Below are 12,347 nucleotides of genomic sequence, written 5' to 3' on the forward strand. Positions count from 1 at the left end.
TACAGTACAGTGCTCATGTAGTTTCCCTTTATCAGTATTGGCTGAGGCCAGTCTCAAACTGGGAACAAAGGGTTTCCTGTTGTATTTTTTATTTTAGAGTTTAGTCAGTTACATTTCATGCAGCAGGGTCATCTGTTCAGTAAAAGATCCAATGGGCAGTGACTATACAATGGTGTAGGTCATCCATTCATAGGTGACATGCCTGGCTGCTGAACTGTACAGTACCCTTGCTCTATGACCTACTACATAATACCCAAATAGTATGGTGCCTACTGTAAACTAGGAAATGTAGCTGCATCCAGCACTGTTCATCTTCACAACTTTTGACACCAAGCTTGGAACTAAAGGTGAAAACGCCAGGTGGCAAGTCTATCAGGGTTTTTTGGCATCTGCCTAAATTAGTTGGCATGCCCTATGTGACTGCAAAGGTCACACAACCTGATAAAATATGGGCTAGAGCAGGGGTTCTCAACTGGTGGTACTCGTACCCTTAGGGATACGCCACCGGTTGTGCGGGGATACGCAATGCGCTGACAAATACCGGCCAAGCATTGGCCAGTATTTGTCAGCACAGAGCTCTCTGTGAAGTACTGCGGCTGCAGCTCCGGCTACTTTACAGGAGCTGCATGGTTGCCAGGCAGACGTGTGATGTCCCCTAACATTGCGCAGAGGTGCCGCACAGGAGGAAGTCACCCTTGTGCGCGGCCCTGCCGAAAGGGACTCTGGGAGCACCGTGTACCCGAACAGGCCGGGTAATGTAAAAAAAAACAAGTAAAAACTAAGTGTATGGGAGGGAGGGATGTTATTGTATGTATGTATATGAATATGAGCCCAGGGGGATCGGGGGGGGGGGGGGGGGGAATAATGGCACAAGGGCATTAAAATGGAGGGGAGGGATCATGGCAAAAGGGGATCAGAGGAAGGGGGGAATTATGGCACAGGGGGGATTAAGATGAAAGGGGGGGTAATGATTATCCCCCTCCATCTTAATCACCTATGCCATCATTCCCTCCATTAATTTTAATCCCCTTGTGCCATTATTCCCCCCTCCCTATGATCCCCTTTTGCCATATCAGATAATAGCGGCACAAGGGGATTAAGATGGAGGGGGGGGGGAAATAATGGCAAAAGGGGATCAAAGGGAGGGGTGGAATAATGGCACAAGGGGATTAAATAATGCATTAGTATAAAGGTAAGCACACGCCATTATGAAAATAAGTAATTTTATGACTTATTTTGTTCGCAGGTGCCCCTCGCACGTAAGTTCCGCGAGAATTTACGCATGAGGGGTGCCTTCGGTTATACTTTCACCCTTTGGGGGGTATAGTCACGAAAAAGGTTGAGAACCACTGGGCTAGAGCATCAAATTCTGGTGCACAGAAAAGGTTACGGTGCAGTCCATGTTTACTGTAGCTTTATGGTCATTGAACTATTGTCATAAGGTACATGTCCTACATAACACATACAAAATAATGACTGCTGCTGCTTCCAAGTCCTGAACTGAGCCTGACCCCCATTTCAGCAGATAAATCCATCTGAATTAAATATGAATAAATCCTATGAATCTACAGATGACATTAACATCCTAAAGCTTTTATATGCATCTTCATCCTTCACATCAGTTATTCACATATCCAGATACATTCAGGATGCTCTTCCCTAAAAATCCACTCAGCAGCAAAAAAGGAAATGGAACAATTGACCAATTATTGTTACATACTAAGAGCATGGGTGTGGAAATTAATAAAAAACTACTTGTCCAAGGGACTAAAGCGGAACACAATCTACTTGTCCCTCAAGAAAATCTACTTGTCCTGGTAGATGAAATAATTTCAACCAAAATAGTCTGATCCCCCCCCCCCTAGACCACCAGGGATGGATATAAGATCCCTTTAGACACTGCTGTCAACTTAGACACCGGTGATCTAATGGTTTAATAGCGGCGATGGCGATTGCAGTATGTCAGGCTATTAGCGGCAGGAGAGCTGTAGGTAGCTCCTTTTACACCAGAGGCAAGCCCCCCCATCTGACCCCTATAACTCCAATTTTTCCATATACAGGGATGTATGAGGGTAATCTTGTGTGCCGTGATCTGTAATTTTTATAGGAACCATTTATCTGAACTTTTATTAGGAAAGGGGCTTATTCACATATATACGCACTTCTTAGAATATTTTAATCACTATTTTTCAGTCTTCATAGGGACTTCTATATGGAGTATTTTGATTGGAAACCACTGAACAACGCTGTGTTACGGGGGGGGGGGGGGGGGGGGGGGGGGTTCTGCTTCTCCAGTTTATGTGGTGCATTTTATCTACTCTAATTTATGTGTCAGAAAATGCTGGAAGTTGCATTTAGTTACTAGATAACTACAACACCCAGCATGCCCTGATGCAGCCTATGGTTGTGTGGGTGTTGCAGCATGTTGCACTGTATAGTAGTCCAGTTAAGGTTATTGTGGAACATGCTGGGAATTGTAGTTTTGGTTCGTGTCACCTGCAGAGCCATAGGATGTGTCAAGGAATACAGGAAATTGCAGTTAGTAACTACAACTCCCAGCATGCCCTGATACAGCCTATGTCTCTGCAGCTGACCCGAACCAAAAACTACAACTCCCAGCATGTTGTACTTTATAGTTCTACAGTTTAGGTTATGTTGCAACATGCTGGGAGTTGTAGCTTTGGTTCGGGCGTGTTTGCGTATATTATACATTACATACATACGTCATACATACACCTGCCCCCCCCCCCACATCATCATACATTACATACACACATCACACATACACCATACACACATCATATATACACATCACACATACACTCACACCATACATATACACCATACATATGCACACATCATACATACACCTGCCGCTGCCCACCCCACATCATACATTACATACACACATCACACATACAAAGACACCATACACACATCATATATACACATCACACATACACTCACACCATACATATACACCATACATATGCACACATCATACATACACCTGCCGCTGCCCACCCCACATCATACATTACATACACACATCACACATACAAAGACACCATACACACATCATATATACACATCACACATACACTCACACCATACATATACACCATACATATGCACACATCATACATACACCTGCCGCTGCCCACCCCACATCATACATTACATACACACATCACACATACAAAGACACCATACACACATCATATATACACATCACACATACACTCACACCATACATATACACCATACATATGCACACATCATACATACACCTGCCGCTGCCCACCCCACATCATACATTACATACACACATCACACATACAAAGACACCATACACACATCATATATACACATCACACATACACTCACACCATACATATACACCATACATATGCACACATCATACATACACCTGCCGCTGCCCACCCCACATCATACATTACATACACACATCACACATACAAAGACACCATACACACATCATATATACACATCACACATACACTCACACCATACATATACACCATACATATGCACACATCATACATACACCTGCCGCTGCCCACCCCACATCATACATTACATACACACATCACACATACAAAGACACCATACACACATCATATATACACATCACACATACACTCACACCATACATATACACCATACATATGCACACATCATACATACACCTGCCGCTGCCCCACCCCACATCATACATTACATACACACATCACACATACAAAGACACCATACACACATCATACATACACCCGCCGCTGATACACCCTCCCTAATCATACATTACATACATATACAACCACCCTTCCCGCCGCCTGCATGCTCGGCCTCCTCACCTGAGCCGGCCACGAGTGGACATCAGAACTGTAGTCCCGGCACAACAGCGTCGGGGGCAGCGCTCAGCCTCTTGCAGTCAGGCCGCATGAACTGTCTTTTCACCCACAATAAAGAGCCTCCGGCCGGCACCTCAGGGGCTAAGAGCAGTTTTGTTCCTGCGCAGCGCACATCTGCAAATCTGCTCCCAGTGACAATCACGTAGACAGGCAGAAACGCCGGGTGGGGGGGCTCTGAGCAGCGGCCCCCGACTTCTGAAATCAGCTGGGGGCCGCAGCCGCCCCCTTCCATACACTCTGAGCGCCGGTGTGAGGTGCAGACTTGCATCGGCTCCTGAGCCTCACACCGGCATTAAAGGGGTACTCCGGTGAAAACCTTTTTTCTTTTAAATCAACTGGTGGCAGAAAGTTAAACATATTTGTAAATTACTTCTATTAAAAAGTTTTAATCCTTCCTGTACTTATTAGCTGCTGAATACTACAGAGGAAATTCTTTTTCTTTTTGGAATGCTCTCTGATGACATCACGAGCACAGTTCTCTCTGCTGACGTTATTATAATAATAATAACGCTGTATTTATTGTTGTCCTTAGTGGGATTTGAACCCAAGGCTCCAGCACTGCAAGGCAGCAGTGCTAACCACTGAGCCACCATGCTGCCCTTAGCATACATCTGCTATGCATGGTTGCTAAAATGGACAGAGATGTCAGCAGAGAGCACTGTGCTCGTGATGTCATCAGTGTTCCAAAAAGAAAGGAATTTTCTCTGTAGCATTCAGCAGCTAATAAGTACTGGAAGGATTAAGATTTTTTAATAGAAGTAATTTACAAATATGTTTAACTTTCTGCCACCAGTTGATTTAAAAGAAAAAAGGTTTTCACCGGAGTACCCCTTTAAAGAAAAATAAGGGGGAAGTCGGTCTGTCCCGATACAGGGCTGATCTATGAAAAATTCAACCGCCCGGCGCCCGGAACTACATGTCCCAGGCGTCGGGCGATAGGATTTCCACATCCCTGTAAGAGTAAGGCTAGGTTAACCCTGCCATTGTCATAGACCTGTTCAGGGGCTGAATGGGTTGGAGCACAACTGACACCACCGGGTCCTGACAGATCCCATTGGCTTAAATGGGGTCCATCGAGTGGGGTCCATCAGTATTTTACAGGTGGTCAGCAGAGAAATAAAATAGGACATGTGCTATTTTTTTCTCCGTTTTGACGGACTCAGCAACAGAACTACCTTTAGCAGAGAACAATGGCCGAGTGGAGGAGCCCTAACAACTTTTATTTTTCAGAGGCGTTTTTAAAATTTAAAGAAGCAATATAACATTTTTTAGGGGCAACTGGTCCAATTTTCCTCAGAAGAGGTTTTGACAAATTTCCCCCAGACAGCTTATGTTGAAAGCCTGCCATGGAGGAAACACTGCGCTCTATACTTAGCCTTGGTTCACAACTACATAGTAAGCTCCACTGATCAACCCCGCAGCAGGTTTTATCCTAAATACCAAACAAAAGAGCTGTAAAATACCGGACATCATGCGGGCAAACCACGAAACGGACGTCAGCCCCTCCCTGACCATGGATTTCCTATACCATCCTTTAGACACATTTTTAAGAATGATGTAATAAAATTGAAATTCTTTCACTCAGATCGGGTGAGTGCAACCTACCTTTTCATTATGTTTTCAGTTTTACTTACCCGTATATACTAGAGTATAAGCCGACACGAATATAAGCCGAGGCCCCTAATTTCACCCCAAAAACCCAGGGAAAGTTATTGACTCGACTATAAGCCTAGGGTGGGAAATACATCATCCCCCCATGTCATCATCCAGACCCCTGTCATCATCCCCCCCCCCCCCCCTTTATCATCACCACCTGTCAATCCTTTTAGCCATTGGCTGTCCGGGCATGCTGGGGAGTTGTAGTTTTGAAACCTCTGGAGGTCTGCAGGTTGAAGACCACTGCCGCCTTCATCATCATCCAGACCCCCGTCATCATCCCCCCCCCCCCCTTCATCATCACCGCCTGTCAATCCCTTCATCAGTGGTCTTCAACCTGCGGACCTCCAGAGGTTTTTAAACTACAACTCCCAGCATGCCCGGACAGACGATGGCTGTCCGGGCATGCTGGGAGTTGTAGTTTTGCAACATCTGGAGGTCCGCAGGTTGAAAACCACTGAGAAGGGATTGACAGGTGGAGAGTTCATTCGGGTATAAGCCGAGGGGGGTGTTTTCAGCACGAAAAATCGTGCTGAAAAACTCGGCTTGTACTCCACTATATACGGTATAATACGTTTAATTTTTGTTAGGAAAAACTACTGTTTGGCTGTTTTCATAAAATTGTACAAATACAAAAAAAATGATAACACATACGAACTATACAAAAAACATACTAGAAGGTTAGTTTAGACTCTAAGTAGGGACAGGGACCAATGTACTGGCAAACTCTGTACAGTGCTGTGGAATATGTTGGTATAACATTAAAGGGGTACTCTGCCCCTAGATGTCTTATCCCCTATCCAAAGGATAAGACGTTTGATCGCGGGGGTCCCGCAGCTGGGACCCCTGTGAAATCTGTGCAGCACCCGGCGTTCATAAAGAACGCTGGGTGCGGGCGGTGGGGATTGTGATGTCATGGTCACACCCCCTTGTGATGCCACACCATGCCCCCTCAATGCAAGTCTATGGGAGGGGGCGTGGCCCGTTTAAGAAACAGAATAAATAATGAATCAAAATAAAAATGTCCAAACTTACATGCAACTCATTGAGGTTGGGTTCACACTGAGCTTTTGTCTCCTTTTTACAGTTTTTGTTACATTACATCTAATTTTGCTGTATACAAAAATGTCAATTACGCTTTTGCGCACGTTAAAAAGAAACATGCGTTGCAATCCTTTTTTTTAATATTGTAGGTCTATGAGAAACAGATTCTGCTGTATAGCTTACAGCAGCATCCGTTGTTAGTGTAAGTTAATGTTTATGTCTTATTCTTTTTTTAAGTGTATAAAACTGAATAAAACGGAAACAAAATATCAGTGTGTACCCAGCCTGATTTCTATGAGCTAAAAACTGTGCCAATACTATGCTGTAAACTAAAAAAAAAAAAAACCTGAACATCAAAACAAACTAATAAAAAAAATTGAAATAAAATAACTTTAAACGTGTTGGCAAAAATTTTTTCAGTGTAAGAAAAATGAATGAATACAGTATGGATCTGTAATATGCCAGTGTGAGGTAGCCTTATACTACAGCAGATTAAACGGTCTAAAACATGCTTAGTGGTCAGATCAGGTGAAGTGATCATAACAAAGAGACATAATAAACCCCCTCTATATATAATAATCCCCCTCTATATATAATAAACCCCCCTTTATACACAATAAACCCCCTCGATATATAATAAACCCCCCTCTATATACAATAAACCCCCTCTATATATAATAAACCCCCTCTATATATATATATATATATATATATATAATAAACCCCCTCTATATATATATAATAAACCCCCTCTATATATATATAATAAACCCCCCTCTATATAGAATAAACCCCCCTTTATATAGAATAAACCCCCTCTATATAGAATAAACCCCCTCTATATATAATAAACCCCCTCTATATAGAACAAACCCCCCTCTATATAGAATAAACCCCCTCTATATATAATAAACCCCCTCTATATAGAATAAACCCCCTCTATATAGAATAAACCCCCCTCTATATAGAATGAACCCCCTCTATATATAATAAACCCCCTCTATATAGAATAAACCCCCCTCTATATAGAATAAACCCCCTCTATATATAATAAACCCCCTCTATATAGAATAAACCCCCCTCTATATAGAATAAACCCCCTCTATATATAATAAACCCCCTCTATATAGAACAAACCCCCCTCTATATAGAATAAACCCCCTCTATATATAATAAACCCCCTCTATATAGAATAAACCCCCTCTATATAGAATAAACCCCCCTCTATATAGAATGAACCCCCTCTATATATAATAAACCCCCTCTATCTAGAATAAACCCCCCTCTATATAGAATGAACCCCCTCTATATATAATAAACCCCCTCTATATAGAACAAACCCCCCTCTATATAGAGTAAACCCCCTCTATATATAATAAACCCCCTCTATATAGAATAAACCCCCTCTATATAGAATAAACCCCCCTCTATATAGAATGAACCCCCTCTATATATAATAAACCCCCTCTATATAGAAAAAACCCCCCTCTATATAGAATGAACCCCCTCTATATATAATAACCCCCCTCTATATAGAATAAACCCCCTCTATATATAATAACCCCCCCCCCCCCCTCTATATATACATATCTACACGATGGGTACAATAGTGGTACAGATGCCCCAATACAGTCCCTTGTACACTGGAACTCCTTCTAACCAAGAATCACGTGACCTGGGCCATGTGTGTGAATGCTCTGGCAGGGTGTGGTATAGGGTATGAGGGCATCACTGACACCTGTCTAGTATGAGGTCATAGTGTGGCACAATGTTCCACATCTTCTACAACGCTGTGGGCAGAGATGAACTACAAAGTGACAATGAGTCCACCATCTCATAAGGTTTGGCCGCAGCTGACGTCTCTTTATAGAAAGGAGAAAGCTGATCCCCAGCATGAAGCTGAGACCCTGTACGTAATCTCTCGGAGTGATCCACGCTGGCGACAATAAGAAGGGCCGGGGCTCATGAGCTGCAATCAGATTAAATGTATCTTGGCATAAAGGCAATTAGAGGCTGGTGACTGGCACTGCCCACCCTAAGACTATAATGGAATTACCTGCTATACTGACACATGGCCTGTACCTAGCTGGAGATACCACCTTAGAGAGACATCTGCTTTTACAGTCAGACAACCAATGGCACTGCCAGTCAGTGTGTGTGCCCATGAGCACCTGTAACAGGATGCCAGCCATATACTCGGGCTCCCCATTGTACATGCTGTTATATAAGCAGTACCCATGGGTATCCCCCTGCCCCTCTAGCTGTCTGTCCACTTGTCATGTAGGGCAGTGCCCATCCATTGTGGCTGATCCCTAGCCCTGGCACGCCGTCCTGTCCCGCTATGTGCGCTCCTTATCTGCAGTAAGTGACACTCTCCGGCTGCGGCTATTTTAGGTGAGTGCCCTTCTCCCCCGTGCCCGGTACCTTTATATCTCTCCAGCACGTCCTCATAGGCCTGCAGGTATTCCTGCTCCTCACTGCGGTGCCGCGAAGACGAGCCGCCCGTCATGTAATGAGCCATGGCTGAAGTCCCCGGCTCCTGTGACCACCGTGCACCCGGCCACCACCACCGCCGACAATCGGAGCTGCCAGGGGGCGGAGGGAGCTGACGGTGGAAACGCCCAGTCTGTCCCCAGCCTCCTCCAGTGCCAGCCCGCACACACTGCCACCAGGGTCCCAGCTGTCACAGGACTTCTCCGGGGGCTCACTGACAGGCTAGGATGCGCATGGACTGGGCGGTGTCCAGGGCATTACACAGCTCTTCTGAGAAACCCCCCTCTCCTTGCGAGATGGATAGTACCGCCCACAGCTATAAAATGCTGCGCGATGAGCCTGCTCCCGTACTGAGCTACTGGAAGCATCTCCTCAGCTTCTGTCAGCCCTCCAGGGAGGCTCCGTATCCTACTTCACTGCCTGTGTGTACCAGGCACTTATCCTTCACCACTGCCTGTGTGTGCGCTATAAGGGGGGAAAGGACACTTATCCTTCACCACTGCCTGTGTGTGCGCTATAAAAGGGGAAAGGACACTTATCCTTCACCACTGCCTGTGTGTGCGCTATAAGGGGGGAAAGGACACTTATCCTTCACCACTGCCTGTGTGTGCGCTATAAAAGGGGAAAGGACACTTATCCTTCACCACTGCCTGTGTGTGCGCTATAAAAGGGGAAAGGACACTTATCCTTCACCACTGCCTGTGTGTACAGGGCACTTATGCTTCACCACTGCCTGTGTGTGCGCTATAAAAGGGGAAAGGACACTTATCCTTCACCACTGCCTGTGTGTGCGCTATAAAAGGGGAAAGGACACTTATACTTCACAACTGCCTGTGTGTACAGGGCACTTATCCTTCACCACTGCCTGTGTGTGCGCTATAAGGGGGGAAAGGACACTTATCCTTCACCACTGCCTGTGTGTGCGCTATAAAAGGGGAAAGGACACTTATCCTTCACCACTGCCTGTGTGTGCGCTATAAAAGGGGAAAGGACACTTATCTTTCACCACTGCCTGTGTGTGCGCTATAAAAGGGGAAAGGACACTTATCCTTCACCACTGCCTGTGTGTGCCTAAAAGGGAAAAGGACACTTATCCTTCACCACTGCCTGTGTGTGCGCTATAAAAGGGGAAAGGACACTTATCCTTCACAACTGCCTGTGTGTACAGGGCACTTATCCTTCACCACTGCCTGTGTGTACAGGGCACTTATCCTTCACCACTGCCTGTGTGTGCGCTATAAGGGGGGAAAGGACACTTATCCTTCACCACTGCCTGTGTGTGCGCTATAAGGGGGGAAAGGACACTTATCCTTCACCACTGCCTGTGTGTGCACTATAAGGGGGGAAAGGACACTTATCCTTCACCACTGCCTGTGTGTGCGCTATAAAAGGGGAAAGGACACTTATCCTTCACCACTGCCTGTGTGTACAGGGCACTTATCCTTCACCACTGCCTGTGTGTGCGCTATAAAAGGGGAAATGACACTTATCCTTCACCACTGCCTGTGTGTGCGCTATAAAAGGGGAAAGGACACTTATACTTCACAACTGCCTGTGTGTACAGGGCACTTATCCTTCACCACTGCCTGTGTGTGCGCTATAAGGGGGGAAAGGACACTTATCCTTCACCACTGCCTGTGTGTGCGCTATAAAAGGGGAAAGGACACTTATCCTTCACCACTGCCTGTGTGTGCGCTATAAAAGGGGAAAGGACACTTATCTTTCACCACTGCCTGTGTGTGCGCTATAAAAGGGGAAAGGACACTTATCCTTCACCACTGCCTGTGTGTGCCTAAAAGGGAAAAGGACACTTATCCTTCACCACTGCCTGTGTGTGCGCTATAAAAGGGGAAAGGACACTTATCCTTCACAACTGCCTGTGTGTACAGGGCACTTATCCTTCACCACTGCCTGTGTGTACAGGGCACTTATCCTTCACCACTGCCTGTGTGTGCGCTATAAAAGGGGAAAGGACACTTATCCTTCACCACTGCCTGTGTGTGCGCTATAAAAGGGGAAAGGACACTTATCCTTCACCACTGCCTGTGTGTGCGCTATAAAAGGGGAAAGGACACTTATCCTTCACCACTGCCTGTGTGTGCGCTATAAAAGGGGAAAGGACACTTATCCTTCACCACTGCCTGTGTGTGCGCTATAAGGGGGGAAAGGACACTTATCCTTCACCACTGCCTGTGTGTGCGCTATAAAAGGGGAAAGGACACTTATCCTTCACCACTGCCTGTGTGTGCGCTATAAAAGGGGAAAGGACACTTATCCTTCACCACTGCCTGTGTGTACAGGGCACTTATGCTTCACCACTGCCTGTGTGTGCGCTATAAAAGGGGAAAGGACACTTATCCTTCACCACTGCCTGTGTGTACAGGGCACTTATGCTTCACCACTGCCTGTGTGTGCGCTATAAGGGTGGAAAGGACACTTATCCTTCACCACTGCCTGTGTGTGCGCTATAAGGGGGGAAAGGACACTTATCCTTCACCACTGCCTGTGTGTGCACTATAAGGGGGGAAAGGACACTTATCCTTCACCACTGCCTGTGTGTGCGCTATAAAAGGGGAAAGGACACTTATCCTTCACCACTGCCTGTGTGTACAGGGCACTTATCCTTCACCACTGCCTGTGTGTGCGCTATAAAAGGGGAAATGACACTTATCCTTCACCACTGCCTGTGTGTGCGCTATAAAAGGGGAAAGGACACTTATACTTCACAACTGCCTGTGTGTACAGGGCACTTATCCTTCACCACTGCCTGTGTGTGCGCTATAAGGGGGGAAAGGACACTTATCCTTCACCACTGCCTGTGTGTGCGCTATAAAAGGGGAAAGGACACTTATCCTTCACCACTGCCTGTGTGTGCGCTATAAAAGGGGAAAGGACACTTATCTTTCACCACTGCCTGTGTGTGCGCTATAAAAGGGGAAAGGACACTTATCCTTCACCACTGCCTGTGTGTGCCTAAAAGGGAAAAGGACACTTATCCTTCACCACTGCCTGTGTGTGCGCTATAAAAGGGGAAAGGACACTTATCCTTCACAACTGCCTGTGTGTACAGGGCACTTATCCTTCACCACTGCCTGTGTGTACAGGGCACTTATCCTTCACCACTGCCTGTGTGTGCGCTATAAAAGGGGAAAGGACACTTATCCTTCACCACTGCCTGTGTGTGCGCTATAAAAGGGGAAAGGACACTTATCCTTCACCACT

General features: G+C 45.8%; 1 protein-coding gene across 20 annotated transcripts in view; it reads right to left on the bottom strand.

Moving 5' to 3' along the window:
* The window catches only part of DST (dystonin), a 613,928-nt gene that overhangs the window by 485,826 nt on the left and 115,755 nt on the right, over positions 1-12,347 (bottom strand). The window contains exon 1 of one of the 20 annotated variants that reach the window (XM_056565771.1): positions 9,057-9,333. The exons of the other annotated variants lie outside the window; for them this stretch is intronic. Within the exon in view, the coding sequence (XP_056421746.1) occupies positions 9,057-9,153 (97 nt within the window). The 5' untranslated portion in view covers positions 9,154-9,333. Of the gene's footprint in view, positions 1-9,056; positions 9,334-12,347 lie in introns of those variants that run through there. 20 annotated transcript variants of the gene reach the window in all.

Source organism: Hyla sarda, chromosome 3 (genome assembly GCF_029499605.1).
Source record: "Hyla sarda isolate aHylSar1 chromosome 3, aHylSar1.hap1, whole genome shotgun sequence".
NCBI classification, from domain to species: domain Eukaryota; kingdom Metazoa; phylum Chordata; class Amphibia; order Anura; family Hylidae; genus Hyla; species Hyla sarda.